Source organism: Pararge aegeria, chromosome 22 (assembly GCF_905163445.1).
Source record: "Pararge aegeria chromosome 22, ilParAegt1.1, whole genome shotgun sequence".
Lineage (NCBI taxonomy): Eukaryota > Metazoa > Arthropoda > Insecta > Lepidoptera > Nymphalidae > Pararge > Pararge aegeria.
Genome location: NC_053201.1, coordinates 11105192 through 11129853, shown reverse-complemented (window position 1 = coordinate 11129853; position 24662 = coordinate 11105192). Strand labels below are relative to the sequence as shown.

The window sequence follows — 24662 nt, the reverse complement described above, 5'->3', positions numbered from 1 at the left end:
TTAATTTTGATAATATATCATGGATTTCCGCAAAGTAACGCCTGCTTCTATCCAACAGATTTTTTTTTCATAACATTTGACATACCAAGATGATGACCCAAATAAACCTATCGCCGATAAACTGAGCAATACTTTGCTCTGCATGCAAAGTACATGTGCCACCCTGTGTCAATCAACCTTTGACGTAGATGTAGCCTCAGTATAGTGTTATTAGCTGACCCGTGCAACTTCGTCTGCATCAAATCGAAAACACAAATAAAATTACATTTTCTAAAAATGAATCCTAGCTAGATCGATTTATCGCCCCCGAAACCCCCTGTATACTAAATTTCATGAAAATCGTTGGAGCCGATTCCGAGATTCCAATTATATATATACAAGAATTGCTCGTTTAAAGATATAAGATAAGATAAGACATAATCATCATCATCATATCCACATATATTTAAATTCATTCTTTTACCGGCCCACTACAGGATAAGGATCACGAGATCCTTACCCACATTAAGAAGGGTTTGGGCCGTGATGCACCTACGCATGCCTAGTGCGGTAGGTTTCACACGCTTGAATACTCGTATTCTAAGGCATACAGTCTTCCTCACGCCTTTTTCCTACGAAGCAAGTGATATTTTATTTTTATTTGTAACGAATATAAATGAGAAGAGTTAGAGGTACGTGTTGGAATTTTACTCTTCCCCCCGAAAGTGAAGCCGAAGTCCTAACCACTGGGGGATCACCGTTATAGCCGTCATAAAATATCTATTATACTAAGTTTATAATAAATAAATAAATAAATATTCTACGACAATACTTACATCACCATCTAGCCCCAGAGTAAGCGTAGCATGTGTTATGGGTACTAAGATGCCTGATGAATATTTTTACGAGTTATATACATAAATACTTAAAATATACATATAAACACCCAGGCACTGAAAAACATTCATGCTCATGACACAAACATTTTCTAGTAGTGGGAATCGAACCTTCGGCCTTTGGCTCAGAGCATGGTCGCTGCAAACTGCGCCAATCGGGCGTCTAAACATAATCACAACGTAAAAAAACGTAAATAAGTACTAAGCCAAGAAGCCAAGTTAACACCGCATAAAAATTATTATCATTAGCTAAAAGACTTAGTAAGGTAATAGCGAGGTGAGCTCTTAGGCTAAAAAAGGTCTTGCTATAAAGAATTTCCTCTTCCATTCAATTACGAGAATGAACATCAAAATCAAATGAGTGTAGTACAAACTGGATCAACTGGGTGTGTACTGTAAGGGTAAGGTAAGGGTTAATGTAGCAAAACCACCCCTAAACCATCAGACTTTCTCTTTTAACTTTTACATTTTATCTTACCTGTCCTCAAGCAACGCTCTCCTTAAAAGGTTAGACGCCGTACACATCTTTTATAGCTACAAAGAAGCAGCCCACTTGGTCAGAAAATTAAAATAAAATCATTTTTTTATCACATGTAAATTGAGTTTATGAGTCCGCGAAAATTATTAAAAGGAGTATTGTATAAGAATAAGTGCACATTTAGCATCTTGGGCATAATTTTATTGCACCTTTGTAGTATCTTTACAATTTTTGTTTTTAACTTTCATTGTGCTTATAAAAAAGCATTCTTACTAATTAATTTATTTTAATTTGTAGCACATAATGATTTGATAATAAAGGTAAGCGTGGCAGGTGATCAAGATACGCGTTATCTTTATCTACCTGTAATTTTCCCAGAAACACAGAACTACCAAACCACAGACTTACCAGTTCGTAGGTAAAGAATAATAGCGGTATAGCTGCTTCACTAAGAAGGCAGAAGTAATTATGGTGAATTATTTTGATTATATACAAGTGAATCCAGGGTTAGAAATTTGTAAAATATCTAAATTCTTTGTTTTAGCAGAAAGATTTTTTTTTTTTAATTTTAGTTATATTTTATTGATTTTTACTCCTGCATTAACTCATGCGGTAGCCACGTTGCTCTATGCATGCCTCTCTTCTACTTTACTAATAAATTCCTTGAATGTGCAAAAATGCTCGGCTTTATTTACACCAAATGTGTAAAAGCCGTTCGTTCGAAGCTCGTTTTTCGAAGTCTCAAAGCTATCTTAATTTTCTAGTTTCTCATAAATATGATTAAAAAATAGCGATACTATAAATTATTCTGTTAGTTAATAGATGCCCTTCCCAAAAACTTAGAGAAGCCTTTTATCCTTTTTGAACATTTGTTAATGTACACATGTTCAAAAACTTTTTAAACCATCAGAATTATTATAAATATAATAATATATATACATATATATGTATATATTATTATATATTATTATATACTTCTATAATATTTACTTATAGTATTCCTGCACAATTGAAACGTATGGGATGCGACCTGCGTTGATACGTTGGCAGTTTCTCACTTGCCGAGTAATTCAAAGGGGCAATAGCGCCAGCATTTTAGGTACCATGCTAGTAAGTGAACAGTTAGACGGCTTATATTTACTGTAAATATTAATTTTACTTTGTAATCATTATTACTTATAACTTAAACTGTGATCTATAACTATATTTTTACATAATATACATTTACAGAGTAATATACAACTAACAGAAAAAATACAGTAAATCTTGAAGTAAATTCGAATGGTGAATCTTGAAGTTCACGACGTGGTCGATATTATCAATAGCTAGTAATTTAATTAAATTTGATAAATTCCGCTTCCACTAAGAGCTCGCTAAGAGCCATGTTTCTCTAGATGATTACTGATGTGCCCAATCCATACTAATTATATAGCCCACGACATTATAGTTTTGTTTGTGTGCGCTAATGTACCTTTGAAACTACCAGTCGAATTTTAAAATCTTATCGCATTTGATAGGAATTCGTGATGATGCTTTTAAACATCTTGCTACGATTCTTAATGACCGAATGAGTTATCGCGAGTGGACAATGCTACCCGGTACGTCGGGGTGTATTGTGTAGATTAGTGGTTGAAAGTTTATATGGTAAACTTATACAGTATTGGTATAAAAAAAAATATTATCGACCTGGTTTTTTAACTGCCTCGTTGGTGTATTGGTTAGTCAGTATGTTCAATTACGGATCACGAGGTCATGGCTTCGGTTCCCGCGTCAGACGAAACATTTTTTGTCTTTGGGTTTCTCTGTTAAAAAAATCTTAGTACCAGGAGTTAAGAAGTCCGCATCGTCCAACTCCGTGTCTCGAAAAGCGCGTGGAGCAGTGATTTTTTATAATCATTTTAACAGCACTCTGTAAATAACTGAAGTGCACTGCTTTTATTATTACATTATTTTAGATATCATACTAAAAGTTAGCCTCGTAGTTAGTTAGAAAGTGAGGATGCAGTCTAAGATTATCTCAGTTACAGTACAAATCGCACGAAGCTCATTCTTAATCATTCGAACGTTAAATCATTTGACGGCACGTCTTTGTCAGTTGGGTGGTAACTAAAGCCGAAGCGTTACGCCAGACCGGACCAGAAATATTTCCAAATCGCTGTGGGATTAGAACCCGGGAGCTCTCTCTTATTAAACCACTACGATAGGTAACATCGTCGCAAGGTTGCCTGCTTTTCGGTATTCCATAGGATATATTTCGGAGAGTGTGCTCAAGAACTGTTTGATCTAGTTCCCCCCCTCGCCTTTTTACCATCGAACCGCTAGGCGCCGTAAGGATCTGCGTCCCTCCGTGGTCGATATAGCGCGGAAGCGTACGAAGAGCTTCGCATCTTTGTTTCTGATCCGCACCACTAGGATCTGAAATGCCCTACCAGCTTCCATTTTCCCCAGTACCTACAATATGAGTAGCTTCAAATCAATAGGCATCTTCTAGGCAAGCGCACTCCACCTTACGTGATTGCAGTGAAGCGCTCGTCTATAAACATAAAAAAAAGGTAGAATGCTTGCATACTGAGTTTTACTTAGCGAATGAACCTACCGCCCATTAATCGATTTCAGAAAAGATCATTCACTAAATTGACTCGCTGGAAATCGAAATGGAAATCTCCAGGAAATTATTCATGAAGTCGTCGATTTTATTGAAAAGCTAGAAATTTAATTTACTTCGATAAACTCCGCTTCCAGTTTGCACTAAACTGTCAATAGCCGAATGCGATATTCGACAAATCCAACAGGATTAACACAAATACTAAATTGGTACAATTCTCGCTTAATTTGTTCTGTTTGACCCATTTAAAATCTGTTTTTTAGTTTCTTAAGGCGCGGTCTCACTGGGGATTATTAAAGTTTAAAGCTACCGTAATCCATTTTAGACGTTACGTACCCATTTTAGTATTACAATGAATTCGTGTGTGTGTGTTTATTTGTTTATTTGTTACGTATGTTGAGCTCAAAGACTACACTGATCTTGTCAATATTTGGCACAGCTACAATCCTTGCCTCCTGGATACATAGGAAAGTTATCTGAAATAGAAATAGCAAACCGTTCTTGATGGTTTCAAATAAAATGATCATTGTTCAAATTTCTATAGCAAGGCTTAACCATTCAACCAATCAAACAAAAATGTAGCCTGGAGACAAAAATAACATTTAAGAAAAGAAATCAAGTGGTTGTTGTAGTGATTTAAGAAATGTAAAAAAAAGTAGACAGAGTCGCGGGTTATGAGATGTCGAGACGTCACATAAAATATATACGTGTAAATATATATGTATTATGAAAATCACGGAAATTGAACTGTCTACCCCTTTCGCGGTAAGCATGGTCGACTGTATCACAGGGCGGCAATGTAGGGCGTGTTTCTTATATGCCCTGCAAATTGTTGCTTTATATATAGTGTAGTTGTGGTTGTGAATGAATGAATGAATGAATACACTTTTATTATACACCAAAGAAAAAAAAGTAGTTACAGAGATATAAATACATATCAAGAGAGTACAATTTGTGGTATATGGTGCGGTTGGTTTACTTTACAAAAATATATAATCTAGAAATTTTGAAATTGCAAGCATCATATACAAAGCATTATTCTCGTTGCGGTTTGCTATTTTTCAAGCGTTGGTGGTCTTTGGCCTTTGCTGATGTTAACTCTATGTGTACCCGAATGTGAATTCAAATGACCGTGCAGTGTTTATCGGAGAATTCACTATGCGCATTCACTCGCTTCGTTTATTTTGCCAAACTGCTGCATGACGCAATATATCATGTCAGCTGACGAACTATTGGCCACTTCATTTAATTTAGCAACAAGTTGCCTACTTTTTCGAATAATTAGTAATGTAACAGCCACTATCTCTCTCGTATGGTGACGATCACATCTCTTTCGGTTAGAAACTATCAGAAAAGTCGGTTATCCATACTTTGCCTAGTGAGAGCGCACCTTAATTAAATGTTTATAAATAGTGTATTAGCGCTTTCCGAAAATAGTCCCCCGTTATTTGAATTTAGCAAATATTCAATTCATTTAAATAAAATAGAACTATTCGGAAATATGCCATTATAACAAACAAAATAAGCTAAGTGCAAGAATTAGATTAAAGATATTTGCCATTCAAAATATTGGCTTTTATTAGTTCATATTGGCACTGTTTTTCAGGCCTGCTTGCTGCCCGAAGAATTTGCTTTCCTGCAAACTAGAAGCATTATCTACTCTAAAAAGTGTTAGATAAAGATTTTCGAATGACATGAATGGTGATGATAACAAAAAGAACACCCGGCTAAGTTTGTTGAGGGCTTCTTCTTAGACCAGGGCGCATTTGTAATCTTCGTAGCTTTAGTTTTAAGTTTACGAATGTAGTTATCGCCATCACTGCTCACTGCTATGTACACATTTTGTATATACGAAATTGCCAAATGTCAAATGTATACAAAATTGCACTTTTGATGCTTTGATTATATAATCAAAGCATTAAAAGTGCCATCTATGTACCTATTTGAATAAAGAAATATTTGACTTTAACTTTGACTACCACTTTAATTTCACGTCATAGCGTTTGGATACTCGAAAACGACTGCACTATTGCCAGCGTGCCGAATTAATAGTAAGGGCTAAGTTAACAAATAGGGGAAAAATAAGGAAGCTCGAGAGATTAGAGCACCACATAAAAAAGACAGGCGGAATGAGAAAAGCTTTAAAAGAACTAAGAGAGACAGGAAAGGAGTTGATAGCGAAAATAAAGAAAAATAACAAAACCATAACGAAAAGGAGAGAAATATACAAGGCTGCTACAAGCTTCTACAGCGAACTTTACTCTTCAAATAACTGCTCAAAAAATGAGCCGGTACAAATAATACAAACAAACTCTGAACCAAAATTCTTATTGAGCGAAATAGTGAAAGCAATAAAAAGCCAGAAAACGGACAAACCTCCAGGGCCGGATAAAATAAGTAATGATCTCTTAAGGGGTACAATGGATGAGGTGGCCCCAGTGCTCAACTCAGTATTTAACGAAATTCTAGCAACTGGAATAATACCCACATAATGGGGAATATCGCACATCATTTTGATCCAAAAGAAAGGGGTAAAAGAGGATATAAGCAACTACAGACCCAAAGTTTAATGTCAAATGTATACAAGATTTTTTCTAAGGTCATTCTTGGTAGAATAGAGGCAAAGCTTGACGAACAGCAACCAAATGAACCAGGTTTCCGCAAAAATTTTTCGACAATCGACCATATCCATACGGTTAGACAACTACTGGAAAAGTATAATGAGTATAATAAATGCCTTTATATGGGTTTTATCGATTATACGAAAGCTTTCGACAGTCTCTTCCATTGTCGCATATAGACTAGCCTAGAACAACAAGGTATAAGTAGATCATATATTAATATTATCTATACAAATAGCAAGGCACGACTACAGCTGGAAGTATTGGGAAATGAGTTCCTCATAAACAGAGGTGTCAGACAGGGTGACCCGATACAAATAGCAAGGCACGACTACAGCTGGAAGTATTGGGAAATGAGTTCCTCATAAACAGAGGTGTCAGACAGGGTGACCCGATGTCCCCTAAATTATTCTCAGCTGTCCTAGAAAGTATTTTCCGAAACCTAAACTGGAACGAAAACGGGTTAAACGTAAATGGGCAAAGACTTCATCATCTTAGATTTGCAGATGACATAGTGCTGTTTGAAGAATCACCATCAAAACTGGGAAAGATGATACAAGTGCTGGCGATTGAAAGTAGCTATTTTGGCCTAGAAATAAACAAAAACAAAACAAAAGTTTTGACTAACGTAAGTAGCGTCTCAACACCAATCACTTTAGGAGGAGAAGTCATTGAATATGTTAAAGAATACACCTACCTGGGGCAATTAATCTCACCAGAGGATCAAACAACTAAGGAAACAAACAAAAGAATAGCCCTATGCTGGAGAAAGTACTGGTCGCTTAAGGAAATTTTAAAAAGCAAGGAGATGAATCTAAACATGAAGAAAAAAGTCTTTAATATATGCATCCTTCCATGCATCACATATGGCTGTGAAACCTAGGCGCTAAACAAATCCCACAGAGAAAGTTTTGAGAGATGTCAGAGAGCAATGGAACGTAGCATGGTGGGTGTAAAGAGAGGAGATAAAATCCGGAGCTCCGATATTAGAGACAAAACCGGGGTAACAGACATTTTAACCAGGATGGATCAGCTCAAGTGGAGGTGGACGGGTCACATGCTACGAGACAACCAAGGAAAGTGGAGTACCCTTGTAACTCATTGGTATCCACGAGATGGACAAAGAAAAAAGGGTCGGCAACAAAGACGTTGGGAAGACGAGCTGAAACTTACAGCTGGTCCACTATGGAGAAGGGTGGCACAGGATCGTAAGCACTGGCGAGAGCTGGAGGACGCCTTTGCCGTGAGGCACACAGAGCTAAGGGACTTGATTTAATGATAAAATGAAATGTAAATATAAAAGGCTATTTTATTTTATTTTATTTTAAGTTAACAAATATGAGAGATAATTCTTACCCCCTACATCTTAGATTAGCAAAAGCTTTACATTGGGTAACTAGAAACTGCCAACAACAGCACTTATCTCGTAAGACGACGTCTCCACGCTAAACAGGCACTATTCTTCGTGGCTTAACTGCAACACGATGATTTTATGCAACGGTTTCACGGTTTTCCGTTTTTTTGTTTACTAGCTACGTCCGTCATTGCGGTGAATAAGTCTATGTCCTTACTGTTAGATTCTGGCACTTCGTTGAGATAAAAAAACGTGTGTTTCTCGGGACGTGAGACAGAAGTTTAATTTAAGTAATTTCTTAAACTAATCTATGTTGACTACTTAATATTGAAATTGTTAAACTTGAGAAAAACTTAGGTTATTACTTAACATTTGGCAATATAAATATGATAATGTAACGAAAGGTTATTATTTATAAAATATTTTATGGATCATAAAATATATTTTATTTTTAGTTGCAATTCTTGAATATACACATTAGCCTGCATACCGCTGCCTTATGCTTGAGAGAAAGGGAAGCCAGATGGATTTGCGCTGTAACGCGTTACGTAACGAAGCGGTTTACCCTCCCATGAAAAGAAAAATTATCATTTCAAAAACTCAAATAACGAGCAACGAGAATAATTTTTTTATTATTTTATGTCTATTCTCCAATCACTAATTCCGACTTTACTTAAACTACCTTAATGCGCGGCACGGATTTATACTCCATTTCTTCTTACGTGTCTTATAATTTACTTACACTTTAAAAAATATATGTAGTAATTTTTAGTGAAAAGATAGTTTTAAAAATATACAAGAATATCTCTTTTTATTTTTTTTTTCCATCACATTTTTATTTGCTTGAAACCCGTTATAAACGCGGGCAAGAGTAAGTTTTAAATAAACAAAAAAAAAAAACAAATAAACACATGAAAGATTATTATTTAATATTACTATGTTAACAGTTACTTACCTGTAGGTGACTGGTGAGCGTCATAAGGTCGGTTTCTATCAGAACACCGCCTCTGATCTCATCAAGTGACGTGGTGTTATTTCCTCTATACCAGCGGATCTCGGGCAACGTTTCGCCAGGACTTAGGTGCAATATGGCGCATTTAAGCGACAGAGTCTCGCCGCTCTCCAGGAAAGCTTCTTTGTTCATTTTTATTTCGGGCGCTGGAAAAATATTGCGAGGTAAATAAAATGCACCACGCTCTCCGATACGATATCTGTTTCTCGAGACATATTTTAAAATTGAGGATAACGATGCGGGCATTGTAAAAGACGATGTAAATGTATATGTTTTACTGCAATAGTTGAAATTTCTAACATTTAACGAAATTGTAACTTTGACAGTCACTATCATTCTTAACCTATAAATGACCCACTATTGAGCAGCTCCTATGAAAGCGTATCTCAAAGGAGCTGCTCCAATACTGAATAGTTTTGGAGTACATGTGGCTAACATAGCTCTTGACTGCGATCTCGCCTGGTAAATGACGATACTGGATAAGGTTTCATTTTCTTTTTTTATTCCACTACAAGTTACTCAACTGCAAGGCTAATCTGTAAGTGAAATTGCAGTGCCCCCGTTCAGTTTCAAAGCGGCATCGTACCAGAGCGCACGTCTTTGTCAGTATAAGGGTAAGTATAGTACTCTGTATTGTCTTTGAACACGCTACAACCGAAGCCTTCCACGAGACGAGGTAGAGAAAATTCAGTAACTACATATATATCCACAAATCGTCATTTCCAGGCATCTAGCCTGGTACCTTCCACTTGTATAAACCATTGTGTCAGGGATGTCGTCAGATCTGGAAGGAGTTTGACTGTTTATTAAACCCACGCACGACTTATCAGTCTGGATGCATTAGTTATAGCTCTAGTACCTATTTCACAGTTAATTCTTTTTATATAGTAATAATTGAAGGCCAAAGCAGATGGCAGAGCAATACTTCACAAGGACTTGTCCTGAGCTGTGCTGTCCTGTGTCCATCATCTAGGGGCGTAGGTCCTAGGTCTTATGTGTGAAATGTATTATTTGACAGCCGATTGGCGTAGTGGGCAGCGACTCTTCTTTCTGAGTCCAAGTCCGTGTGTTTGATTCCCACAACTGAAAATTCCTTTGTGATGAACGCGAATAATTTTCAGTGCCTGGATGTTTATATGCATACTATGCATTCTTATATTTATGTATATTATTCTTACAAAATATATTCATTAGTCATTTTAGTACCCATAACACAAGCTACGCTTACTTTGGGGCTAGATAGCGATGTGTATATTGTCGTAGTATATATATTATCATTTATTGATTGTAAAGGAAACCACACTGCAATGTAGCTTGGCGGCAGAAATAAGCATGGCGAAAGTTCTTCTTAGGACGAGCTCGGTCACAAAAACTATTACCAAGCTAACTGTGACATTGCGGAAATTAAATCGGCTGAACGATATCGTATCTGATACAGTGCTATTACACTAAGTCCTTAAGACAAAAGAATAAAACTGGGATTATGTTGTTGTGGGCGTTTTTGTTTTTCGTATAAAAAATGTCAGCAATATTTTTAACTACTTTCCTTGTGAGAATTAATGGCAAGGGTAAATTTTCGCTGTAGTATTTAGCTCGGTTCTTGTTTTGCTACATTTCAAAGCATTCAGGCAAAAGGAGGTCACGCAGAGATTTTACCGTCAAAATTGTTGTACAATTATTTAGAAAATATATATGCACTGTAAAACTAATTATATACTTTTCTTAAATCGACATCCATTGGTAAATATAAACCTTTCAGATAACGCTCATACATAAAATTTTCGTCTAGTCGGAGACTTCCTCATTCGTGTAATTTCAATGCTCTGTGTGTTCATTTGAAACCGTCCGTGACGCTTGGTTTTAAGTGGGAGGTCAAGGTTTCCATCCCCGCCAGGGGCCATTTTTATAATTTATAATTTCTAAGGTAAATGGGGGTACAATGTTTTTATCCACGTATTAATATATTATAGATAAATTAATTTTGCATGGGATATTGCCTTTACTATACTTATATGTGGTGTATTTATTCACGATCATAAGAGTTTGCAGTTAACCTCCAAGCTTCAGTACAAATAATGACTAAGGCACATGGTAATGGTATAATAAATCATGTTTACTTTGGTTTTGGTTTTTTCAAACGCCCATTCCAATATCATTTGTAGCAAATAAATACTTACCATGTACAATAAGCTGAAACCGTCGCAACATGGGTGGATGGGTGGACACGTGACAGCAGTATATTCCGGAGTCGTGTACTTTCGCTTCCAGTAGCGTTAGCTTCCACGTCTCGCCCGCTACGTCCACTTTGTACCTAAACAGTAAAATTGTTAAGTGCATCTGTACTGAATAATAGATTGGCGTAAGAGATTGTTCTGTGAACATTCTGTGTTATTTTTATATTTGCTACTTATGATACTAGGTCTAGTGGTCGGCATGATCAACTGCAGATCGCGAGGTTATGGTTTCGATTCCCAGTTTGGGCAGAGATTTTGTTTTTAAAGAAAGTGGAAAACCATGGTCTATCAACAGAGAAACACTTTGCAGCACATGTAAGGTGCTTTCCTGGATACATCAACCTCACGCGTAGGTGTTATGCCTTCATCATATCAACCCATTACCGGCCTACACGGGTCTTCTCTCACAATGAGAAGGGGTTAAGGCCGTAGTCCACCATGCTGGCCCAGTGCAGATTGGTGGACGTCACAGCTTTGAGAACATTGTGGAGAACTCTCGAGCATGCAGGTTTCCTCACGGTGTTGTCCTTCACCGTTGAAGCAAGCGATATTTTAATTGTTTAATGACTTAGGAAAGTTAGAGGTACGTGCTGGGATTCGAACTCGGCCCCCCGATAGTGAAGTTGAAGTCCTACCCACTGGGCTATTCCCATTATGCCTTAGCACTTTTTATATACGTGTAATTACACCGGCAACCACTCCCTTCAGACCGGCAACAGAATAAAACATGGAAGCGGCATAATTTAATATGGCGGCAATAGTTCCCAGTATGAGCTCTGATACCAAAACATCTATCACTGCCTAGGGTGTTTTGTTATCACCATCACATTTAAATTTATCAAAAGAGCAACTTAGAGCAACGTAAGTAATATCAAAGCCCTAATCCTATACGGTATTTTACCGGATCGCTAAATCGCCGAGCGCTTGTAACTTACAAGTACCAAAGCCTGTCACCAGACTGTACATAAAAAACAGAAATTATATAATATTCCCAAAATTTCCGCGCCGGGGATCGAATCTGGGACGTTCCACTAATAAGACAGCACTCAATATTGCGCCAGAGAGGTAATCAAAGGCTAGTTATGCTACGTTGTAAGGTGCTACGACTTGCTACGTCGTGCTACGTTACGTATGCTACGTTGCGTTAAGGCTTATGATCACGCCAGTAGTGTTGAGTACCGATTCACGCAATTCAAATAGAGGCTTTACTTAATTTACACTAATAATATTAAGAAACCGAGAGTCTTCTCTTTTGTTAGTACATTATGGAGAAATCTCAGGTATACAGGTTTCCTCACTATGTTTGCCTTCGCCGTTGAAGCACGTGATATTTGAATTACTTAAAACGCACGTAACTAAGAAAAGTAAGAGGTTTGTTGCGGGATTCGAACTCGCCTCCCCGAAAGTAAAGTCGAAGTCCTACCCACTGGGCCATCACCGCTTCTTCAGTAAATAATAAATAAATATACTAATACCATACAAACGTCGCCATTCAGCCCCAAAGTAACCGTAGCTCGTGTTATGGTTACTGACATGAAAGATGAATACTTTTTAGGAATAATATACAAAAATACTTATAATATATTTATAATACTTATTATAATATACAGATAAACGCCCAGACATTGAAAAACATTCATGGTTATCGCAAAAACATTTTTCCAGTTGTGGTAATCGAACTCACAGCCTTGGACTCAGAAAGCAGGGTCGCTGACTATTGCACCAATCGGTCGTCGAAACAAATTTCGACAACTTAACGCAAATATAAAAATAACGGTTCTTGCTAGGTTGTTGAGTAACCAAGAAGACGAAGTCGCAGGCAAGAGCTTATTTATTATATAGATATGGATTTGACAATTATCGTTAACTAGGCTTAGCCCATTAACCGAGGTCCAAAGTTATTATTAGTATCCTTGAAGGACGTAAATGTTAACTGTCCGTGACGCTGTGATAGTAATTAACGGCCGTAGTTATCATAAAACCACATACAGATGGTGTAGTGTTTTGGTGTATAAACTTACCCATTGACATAAATCCATCTAGACTTATTTATATGTGTGAAAATAAATTAAATTCAGGGTCAATGAAAACAAGAAGAAGAACCACTTTATTGACGGCCGATTGGCGCAGTTTGCAGCGACCCTGCTTTCTGAGTCCCAGGCCGTGGGTTCGATTCCTACAACTGGAAAATGTTTGTATGATGAGCATGAATGTTTTTCAGTGTCTGGGTGTTTATATGTATATTCTAAGTATTTATGTATATTATTCATAAAAATATTCATCAGTCATCTTAGTACCCATAACACAAGCTACGCTTACTTTGGGGCTAGGTGGCGATGTATTGTCTTAGTATATTTAATTATTTATACACTCACCATAAGGTAAGATGGCAGTCAAGGGCTAACTTGTAGTGGAATAAATAACAATATTTACCTTGAATCCGCTGTATGCGTCTCTAAATCGACGGTTAACAATTCCAGGTTGTCTTCATCGGACACCCTAATCCATGAAACCTGAAAAAAAATCTTAATTAGATTAAAAAAAAATATATAAATACAAACCAATAATAACGCATAATGAACTAGAACAGCGGTAGAAGACCGTTTTGACAGAGCTCGTCTAGGGAAGTCCTAACGCCATTCCTATTACTGCCGCTAAGCAGCATCGGTCTGATGGCGTGGTTGCCAATGCCATTTTAGGCAAAGACTTGACACCTGCGCCTCTATCAGATTAATGAACGTCCTGTAAAGTGCCGCCCGCACTTTTCAAGACGTGTTCATTGCATGTCCTGTGAAGTGTTGCTCTATTAAAGGCACTGGTTTTATAATTACCACTAGGTAGGTCATTTGCTCGGTCCGTCAATTATCCTATCCTACTATCCTACTATCCCACCATCCTACTATCCTACTATCCTACTATCCTACTATTCTACTATCCTACTAATTTTATGAATGTGGAAGTCTGGATGTTTGTTACTTAATCACGCAAAAAGCGCTGAACGGATTTTGATGAAATTTGGCATGCATATAGCCTTTGACATGGAAAAGAACATAGGCTACCTTTAATATTTATTCTTTAAGAAGTTCATAAGGGAAATTGTTTGTTAGCAAAGCTTAAAACCCAATTCCGAATTCCACACAGACGAAGTCGCGGGCAGAAGCTATTTACAATATAAAAAAAACTTTTAAGGTCAACCTTTAATAATAATTACTATTTTCACTGTGAGTTTTAAATATATCGGGTCAAAAAGAACTAACCGTCTTATCTCGCAACGACGTTACTCGACAGTCGAACAAAACCGTAGCGCCAGTGTCCGCATTGATTAGCGTGTCTGAAGTCAGATCTCCATCGAATGACGGTGCTCTGAATCTATAACAAAGAGAAACAATTTAAAAAAAAAAACTTATAGACAATTACCGCCCACACATTCTTGGTCGCAAATTCATAAAGTCATCATCATCATCATCATTACTTCAACCGATTGAAGTCCTCTGCTGGACATACGAGTAGTTCTTTTGTTGGGAGTTCAAAAATACACGGTCCTGGGCCGCTTGTTTCCAGCGGCTCCCAGCGTTTGATGTCGTCTGTTTATCTCGTTGGGGGCCGACCAGCGCTGTGTTTACCGGCGGTGGTGTCGCCATTCCAGCACCTTGGAACCACAACGTCGATCGGTTCTCTGAGCTATGTGCCCCACTTCAGCTTCGTGACTCGTTGAGCTATGTAGGTAACTCTGGTTCTTCTACGAATCTCCACATTTCTGAATTGATCACGTAGAGATAGTCCGAGTATAGCTCTCTCCATCGCCCGCTGAGAGACTCTGAGCCTTCTTATGAGGCAACAACAACACGCTACTCTCGTGTTTATATCGGAATACACACAAACATATTATCTAAATAAGAATTATAAGCACATTAGTTACGATGCTAATCCATTTTGTAGAATAGCACTTTTCAAGTTATGGTTATCAATTAATATGCATCCACTTTACAAAATGAGTGGGACCCTATGTGAATGCGACACGGTAGGTCCTACTCGACGGCTTTATAATAATTCAATTTCTTTAAAATCTAACTGTGGGTGAAAATGCTGAGCACACCTGCTTATATTATATTAATAAAATAATCTATTAAGTTATTTATATTAAAGTCAAATACTGTTCGTTACTCTCACGAAAACTCGAGAACGGCTGGACCGATTTGGCTAATGTCGGTCTTAAAATTTTGAGGGTAGTGCAGGAAAGATTTAAACAGTAAAAACCAATAAAAAACAGAATAACTATCACGTTACCCTGTAAATAATATTGTATGAGTTGCCTGTATTTTGAAACTGAAAAATAGTTTATTTTTTATTTTTATAGACGAGCGCTTGACTGCAATCACACCTATTGGTAAGCGATGATGCAGCCTAAGGTGGACAGCGCTTGCCTAGAAAATGCTTATTTACTCTTCTTTTGAAGGTACTCATACTGTAGTTACTGGGGAAAATGGAAGCTGGAAGGGCACTCCAGATCCTAGATGTGCGGCTCAGAAACGAAGATGCGAAGCTCTTCGTACGCGTCCGCGGTATATTGACCACGTAGTAAATCTTTTATGTACTTGCCATCTTTTATGTACATACCAGCTGTGCTCTACGGTTTAACCGTAAACAACTGGATGCAGTATATAGTCTACAACCTTCTTCAATAAAACAGCTACCTAACGTAGAGATTTTTTCAATCATACTGGCAGTTCTAAATATACAAAAGTTCAAACATACAAACAAACAATCCAGCTTTTAAATATACTAAAAATAAATAATACAGATTGGGCAAAATAATTTCCAGGTATATAAAAGTTATTTTATATCCTAATTTGGTAGGTATTTCCATAATATATATTCCGTAATATATTTCCATAATATATATTCCTTGAGAGCCATTTATTTGAATTCCAGCAATGCCACACTTTAAATACTAGTCGCGAGCCAAAATAAACGGAAATGTTTGGAAACACCCCCGTAATGGCCGACTTGACGATTAGCTGTCACGCAACGTGCTAATTAAAAGTTATTACCTCGGTTTCACAGTGTGACGGGGCTTAACATGTTTGCCATTTTGTTCTCGAAAATAAAATTTTAAAGCTTGCAAATAGAAAAGGTGAGTGGTTAAAAGCTTAGTGGATAGGGTTTCGATTTTTGTTAAGACAGGACCGAGTTCAATTCCCCGCAAGCACCTCTAGCAAGCATCTCTAATTTTTCAGAATTCTAAACTATTTTAATATAAGCTATAATATTAAATGCGTAGCGAGTGAAAGAAAGCATTGTGAGAGAACTTGCATGTCTGAGAGTTCTCCGAATTCCCAAAAGGCGTGTAAAATTTTAGAATCCGCACTGAGCTAGCCGTGTGGTGACGGCAGATCAGAATACAGTTGTCACCACCCCTCTTTTTCCCGCGGGTGTCGTACAAGGCGACTAAGGGAATATAATGGAGAGCGGGCAGCAGCGTCCTCTGTACTACTACTACGATCTACTGCGAGCACCAACCCGCCTTCCCAGCGTGGTGATTATGGGCAAATCCTCCAGTTAGGAGAGGCCCTTAGTCCAGCAGTGGACTTAGGCTGTTGATGACAATGACTGGGCCAGCGTGTTGGACTACGGCTTTAACCCTTTTCATTGTGGGAGGAGACTCGTGCCCTGAATCGGGCAGTTAATAGGAGAAGATGTTGATGTTGAATTATGGACAGAGTTACATTCAGAGTATCATTTCTGCGGTATTAATTACTCTCTGCCACCTAAGCTTGCTTATCCTCATTATGATAATACGTCCAATGGAAATTCGGAAACTATAAATTTGCAATTGCACCAACCCGCAATCAGACTCAAGACCCGTGCCCTGAATCGGGCAGTTAATGGGAGAAGATGTTGATGATGAATTATGGACAGAGTTACATTCAGAGTATCATTTCTGCGGTATTAATTACTCTCAGCCACCCAAGCTTGCTAATCCTCATTATAATACGTCCAATGGAAATTCGGAAACTATAAATTTGCAATTGCACCAACCCGCAATCAGACTCGAGACCCGTGCCCTGAATCGGGCAGTTAATGGGAGAAGATGTTGATGATGAATTATGGACAGAGTTACATTCAGAGTATCATTTCTGCGGTATTAATTACTCTCAGCCACCCAAGCTTGCTAATCCTCATTATAATACGTCCAATGGAAATTCGGAAACTATAAATTTGCAATTGCACCAACCCGCAATCAGACTCGAGACCCGTGCCCTGAATCGGGCAGTTAATGGGAGAAGATGTTGATGATGAATTATGGATAGAGTTACATTCCGAGTTTCATTTCTGCGGTATTAATTACTCTCTGCCACCTAAGCTTGCTAATCCTCATTATGATAATACGTCCCACAAATTCTAATGATCACTTACGTCGACCATTCGCAGCGAGCTGTGTAATGAGATTATCCAAGTGATCCAGTGTAATTAAGATGCGTTTGCATTTTTACGTATAATTCAGAGATATGTTTCAGCAACTACCTACCTTATATATTAGATCTTGCCGAGAAGTCCTTAAACAGTCTTTTATAAGACCTTGCTTCGGCCAATACTTTCGTATGGCACTGAGTGTTGGATCTTAAACGAAGAATACGACAACAGTCTGTTTATTTTCGAAAAATGTTGACACGAGTGATTGGTTTTGCTCAGCGTTTGGTCGTGGTTTTTGGCGCATTGGGTACAATCGCGAACATTACGAGCCTTATAAAGAGTCGAATGTATTCAGAACGAATTAAACTGTAAAGAATGCAATATGCGAGACATTTATAACGCATGGACGGTATTAGAGTCCCCAAAAAGTTGATGGAGGGCAAATGGAAGGAGCGTAGATGCCGAGGATAACCTAGAGGTCAGTCGTGTTATGGAGTATGAGGATTTTAGGGTTTTGGGAGTCCAGGCGTGGAAAGCTAACCGTCGATGGTGAAATTTGCTTGTCCAAGCCGATGCCCACCCTGGTTGTAGATCTTTACTGAGGATGATGATGTCAAGTTAGCCCTTGAATGCAATCTCACGTAGCTTATTAGTATGCTGACTTAGATGGTAGCAGAATAAACGTAAAATCGTTTCGTGGAACATCTTTGTACGGAAGTGAGTAACTAACCACGGCCGAATTGCCTCTCGATAGACCGGACCACTGGAAATTCAGAAAATATGAATTTTCACCAGCCCGAATTCGGACTCGAGAACTCCATTTATAAGATTTCCACTGCGACACTGGGGAGGTCGCTAATCTAAGGATTTTAAGAGTAATCGAATATACCGCCTCTAGACTAACGAGGCAGTTATGGGTGTTAAACAACTACTTCCTAACGATGTTACGCCAGCAGAATAAAGAACTAAAAAAATAAAAAACTAAGAGATCGCAGACTTGCAAAAAGCTTAATTTGACAACAAATCTCGCGACTCGTATTTGTTGAGACTCGGAAAATGTCCCTTTAGTTTGTAATATGAAAACGTCTGTGTAATTTTACTACAGGACTGTTTCTAGTTGAGATCTAGTTATAATTTTATTTACAAACTCGTGTGGACATACGCAAAGAGTTTAATAATTTTGAAAATTTACTACGTCTTCGTCTATATCGTGATTTAACTATGACAGCTAGATACATTTCCCTGCAGGTTTTTTGTAGTTTATAATGCATACTTTAATTATGTAATACATATTTTTTTATGTACATAAATAGTTTTCTCACATAATAATGACTTTTATAGGCAAAGTTTTGCTTCTTTTGATGTCTGATTGGCGCAGTGGGCAGTGATTCTGCTTTCTGAGTGTTTCTGCTTATAAGGCTGTGGGTTTGATTCCCGGAACTTCAAAATATTTGTGTGATGAACATGAATGTTTTTCAGTGTCTGGGTGTTTATCTGTATATTATGTACTTTGTTCATAAAAATATTCATAAGTCATCTTAGTACCCATAACAAGCTACGCTTACTTTGGGGCTAGATGGCGATGTGTGTATTGAGTTAGTACATTTAATTATTCATTATTTATGTATTTTTTTAATTATTTATAGCCTTTATCACTGCCAGATAGCTTAGCTTTCTAAAAATGGCCAAAATCAGTTTCGGAGCCTCAAATCAAGTAAATTATTTCCATAGGCAAACATAGCTTTGGTGTTAACGCAGTGGTTTACGTTAAATGAACTTAAACCATTTTCTGAGGAATTAAATATCTTCCTGAAAATAATTTTAATTAGGTTAGTTAACAGAAACTAAACAACTTTGATAACGATGATAAAATACCAAGTTGGGGTTAAAGTCTTCGAAGTTTCCCTCAATAATGACGTGATATCTTTAGTAATGGGCTTGAAACAATCTTGTAAAGAGCTCTGGAACTATTTAAACTTTTCCGTCTGGAACGTTAAAGGGACTATAAAATTTCAAAACTGCCGTTGCAGCCTTTATATTTGTTATTTATTTATTTGTGTACCGGTTTTAATAGTTTATACTTGAAAACTTACGACAAGTCGCTTAGGAATTTAACAATATTATTGTGACTATTTTAACATGGAACCGCAGGCCGCAACGAGAGCGGTGGAACCATAGACTTAGGATAGTGGTCTCAATACGTTGGCTGGCTTATATATATGCTCACTTTTTTTATTGTACAAAAGAGACCCAGTTAATCTGTACATGTCTACTATTCATATGTAGAAAAACATAGAAAGAAAAAAAAAAATTTTGGTGTAAAAGAAGAATCCTATATCAAGTGTCAGCGTTGCGGTGCGGCAGCGGTATCAATACAATCAATTAATTCAAGTAACTATATCGACCCATTACCGGCCCACTACAGAGCGGGGGGCTCCTCCCATAAATAGAAGGAGTTAAGGCCGTAGTCTTCCACGTTGGCCCAGTGCGGATTGGTGGACTTTACGCACCTTTGAGAACATTATGGAGAACTCTAAGGCATGCAGGTTGCCTCACGATGTTTTCCTTCAAAATTGAAGCAAGTGATATTTTAATTGCTAAAAACGCACTTAACTTAGAAAAGGTATGTGCCAGGATTCAAACTCGGCCCGCAAAATTGAAGTCGAAATCCTATCCACTGGGCCATCACAGCAACTCACCATAAAGTAAATCTCACCTATTATGGATTTTTTTAAGAAGTGGTACATTATTTAGGTTGATAATAAAGGCAATGACTGATCAAAAATAGATCCTTCAATTTATTTGTGAATTGCGGGAGTGTCGCTTTTCACAGACAACGACCTGAGTGAACGAGAAAAGCTGTCAAAACATTCTAATGGTAATCAATCACTTTAACCAACTTATTACCAAGTTTGTTGTATACAAACTTTTGTGACATAAATACAAATCATGACATTGTTTTTGGTATTACAATGATCCCAATTTGTTATAGCCGCTCTAACTTTTCGGTAAACTTTTAGGTATGAGAGAAAGGCGGTCCGAAAATTTAAGATGCGTTAGTAAGTTTGACGTATACTTAAAAGTTAAAGAAAAACATTCATGGATTATTTTTTTGCAAACGTTTGTAGTCTTTTAGAATTCTAGTACTCGTGATAAAAACTTAGGCTGTCTTCTAACTAAAAAAAGAACCACGGGTTTCTTTAGACCAATACAACAGCAAGTCTAACTTCCTAAAATCAAGAAGATTCTTGCATTGCAGAATCTCAAAAGGTTGCTTCGTTTCCAAATTCAAAATTCAAAATTCAAAATTCATTTATTTCAAGTAGGCCTAATACAAGCACTTTTGAAACGTCAAGTCTGTCCGTGTGTAGTGACTCTACCACCGGTTCGGAAGGCAGATTCTACCGAGAAGAAGCCGGCAAGAAACTCAGCAGTTGCTCTTTTCCAACATCAAAAATTTACATTTTATATTTTAACATTCATTTTTCTATCTTGTGAGAGATGAAAGCGGAGCCGGATGCTTCCAAGCAACCTTGTCATTAAGAAACTCATCAATTGAATAATAACCTCGCTGTAATAAATGTGTTTTAACACATTCTTTAAAGTTATGGATTGGTAGGTCCAAAATTACCTTAGGAATCATATTATAAAAGCGTATACTCAATCCCACAAATGACTTCTGCACCTTTCGCAGACGATATGCAGATGTCACTAATTTATGACCATTTCTTGTAAGTCGACTGTTTATATCCACTTTTTGTTTATAAAGACTAATATGTTGTCTTACAAATACTATATTGTTATAAATGTATTGTGAGGCTACCGTAAGTATACCAATTTCTTTAAATTTTTCACGGAGGGATTCGCGTGATTTAAGTTTATATATTGACCGTACAGCTCTTTTCTGCAATATGAATATAGTTTCAATATCAGCAGCTTTGCCCCATAATAAGATCCCGTAAGACATCACACTATGAAAGTACGCGAAGTAAACAAGTCTTGCTGTTTCTACGTCAGTAAACGTACGTTTAAAAGTACACCACTGGCAATGTGACTTTGAGTGACGTTATATTGCACCATTTTCAAAACAAGGACATTAACTTAAATCACAAACTGCAGTGTTTTATTGAAAATAAGCAGATAGACCACCTGATGGTAAGTGGTAAACCAGCACCCAGCACCTATAAACAGAGCAACACTTCGTAGGGTGTGCTAGGATTCTACCTACCCGTCCCTACACAAGCCTCTCTACTTGGGGGGGTGTTAAGCTGATTCCTGATCACCTCTTCGCTTCGCTCGCGGGAGCCCCAACAATAGGTTGCGGTGGTTGATACACGTCCGGGAGGTATACAACGGGTTCCCCGGGCGTCTAACAAAGCCAACAAGCGGTACACGCCGTGGTAGTTTTTAGTTTGGGTATACCCCTTTAGAGGGGTGAGTCCCACATAACCTCCGTCCTGCCCAAGGGTCGGAGGTAGCAGTAAAGCTTTTCCACCACGTCAAGAAAAAAAGGGCATGCTAGGATCAGTCTTGCAACGTGCCCTTTGGCCATCAACCTAAGGTGTAACTGTCATGTTTGTCACAGTGTCTCGACTTTTTGCCAGTACCGCCACTGTTTCATTCATGCCATTTTTTGACAAATTACATGAGAGACCATATAAAAGTTACATTTATAAAACAATTTCGAGCGAATATTTAACAAACTAACCGAGTTTTAAAAACAACAAGCCTCTGCAAACACTATGATATTTCAGCTACTCGTAGTTACAAAAGTACGTTTGTTTTGTAAACTTTTGCAAAACTGTAGTTGGAATGCTTGGTAAGATGTAATTTCAATGTAAGCAAGCTGTTTTTGGCTACAGTTTCTTGTTTGATTTAAGTTTTTAACGACTCATGCCATCTGTGTTAAGCAAGGACGTACCGCCGAGCCATTTAGCGTTATGGTACGATGCCATGAAGTAACTAAATAAATATACTACGGCAATACACACATCGACATCTATCTCCGAAGTAAGAGTAGCTTGTGTAATAGGTACTAAGATAGCTGATGAATATTTTTTTTTTATGAATAATAGTCATCATCATCATCATCATATCAAAGTCAAAGTCAAAAGTCAAAGTCAAAATATCTTTATTCAAGTAGGCCCACAGGTGGCACTTTTGATGCGTAAAACTAAAGCTACGAGGGTTCCAAACGCGTCCTGGTCTAAGAAGAAGCCCACAACAAACTTAGCCGGGTGTTTTTTTTTTATTATCACCATCTCACAATGTCATTTTAAATTATTAGAAGAGCAACCTGGTTAGAGCAATAATTTACACCCAACCTTTTTTATCGTTTACGTAGTCCTTTATACTATAATAGGACTTTTCTATAAGCTTAAGTTTAATACAACCCATTACTAGCCCACTACAGAGAACGGGTCTCCTCCCACAATTAGAAAACGCTGAGTTCGTAGCCCACCACGCTGGCCTAGTGTAGATTGGTGGACTCCACACACCTTTGACAACATTATGTGAAACTTTCAGGCATGCAGTTTTCCTTACGTTGTATTCCTTCACCGTTGAAGCAATTAAGCGTTATTTTAATTAATTAAAACGCACATATCTAAGAAAAGTTAAAGGTACTTGCTAGTTCGATAAGAAACTTAATTAATTAGACTTAACAATTATTCATTGTAAAGTCAACATCTCCTGAGGATGCTCCGGTTTCGGAGCGAAACGTGCGTAGAGGGTATATTGCCGAAGATCTGTTTGGTGTGGAGTATAAGGATTGAAGATATTATAAATTACACCACACAGATTCTTTTGCTATTCGCGGAGTATAGCAAATTAAGCTTAATTTTGATTATTAGCGCTCCCCTTTAATCTATCCGAATATAATGTGAAGTTGAAATTTAAAATGCGTTCACTTTACACGCACTTAAAACTAATGTATATCGTATTTGAAACTAATGTGTGTAATATGTATATGGTGTATGGTATGTATATGGCATTCTTTATTTTCGATTTTCCAGCCGCAGTGGTGAGCACTGTGTACCAACAAGTGGAAAGTTAAAATTTCCCCCGCTATCGATCGAACCTGGTCGATCGATAGCGGGGGAAATTTTGCATATTATTATGTCTTTATTTTTTTGCGTCTGGTCTGGTGTGAGACGGACGCCCTAAGACGTGACATAAACCATAACTACCATACCTCTGACAGGATAATCCGATACGATTTAAGACTGCATCCTCACTTATACTAGACTACATAAAAAAAGTAATTCATTCAAAGGAAATCGTATACAATTTAACAATAAACTACCAGTTGATATCTTGGAGATGTCTCTGAAAAAGTTTAAAGTTTGTATTAAACGTAAGCTTATAAAAAAGTCCTATTATAGTATTAAGGACTACGTCAACGATAAAAATGCTTGGGGGGTAAATAATTGCTCTAACCAGGTTGCTTCTTTAATAGTTTTAAATGACAACGTAAGAAAAAACAATTACAACCGGCTAAGTATGTTGTGGGCTTCTTCTTAGACCAGGGCACGTTTGGAACCCTCGTAGCTTTAGTTTCAAGTTGACGAATTTAGTTATCGCCATCAACTCACTTCTATGTCATATTTTACATGTAATGTACGCTACAAAAGTGCAATGTATGTGCCTATTTGAATAAAGAAATATTTTACTTTGACTTTGACATACCACCCGGTGAGATTGCAGTCAATGGCTATTTTGTAGTAGAACTAGCTCACTTATCACTGACCACTCTTTGTCCGGGTTTATTACGGTTACAAATCCCGAAGAAACGAGGGATATAAAGTTAAGTTACTCTCCGCTTTTCGACTAACTCTACGCCAAAAACGAAGCTGATTAGTTTGGGCGTAAAAAAACAATAAACAAATAAACAAACAGACTTTCACATTTAAAATTAAAAAAAAATGCACAAGACAAAAAAAAAAAAAGTTGAATACCTTTCAAAAAATAAAACGCTTTAATATTATGACTATATTCATCCAACGAAGATAGGGAATAGATAATAGAATTTCATGATATACCTATAGTGAAGATAAAATATATTAATACC

The 24662-nt window shown here is 37.4% G+C and overlaps 1 protein-coding gene across 1 annotated transcript in view; it reads right to left on the bottom strand.

Moving 5' to 3' along the window:
* The window catches only part of LOC120633804, a 61317-nt gene that overhangs the window by 26558 nt on the left and 10097 nt on the right, over nucleotides 1-24662 (bottom strand). The window contains exons 3-6 of the mRNA XM_039904160.1: nucleotides 14437-14548; nucleotides 13613-13692; nucleotides 11123-11256; nucleotides 8889-9091 (exon numbers count right to left, since the gene is read on the bottom strand). Coding sequence (XP_039760094.1) covers nucleotides 8889-9091; nucleotides 11123-11256; nucleotides 13613-13692; nucleotides 14437-14548 — 529 coding nt within the window. The remainder of the gene's footprint in view (nucleotides 1-8888; nucleotides 9092-11122; nucleotides 11257-13612; nucleotides 13693-14436; nucleotides 14549-24662) is intronic.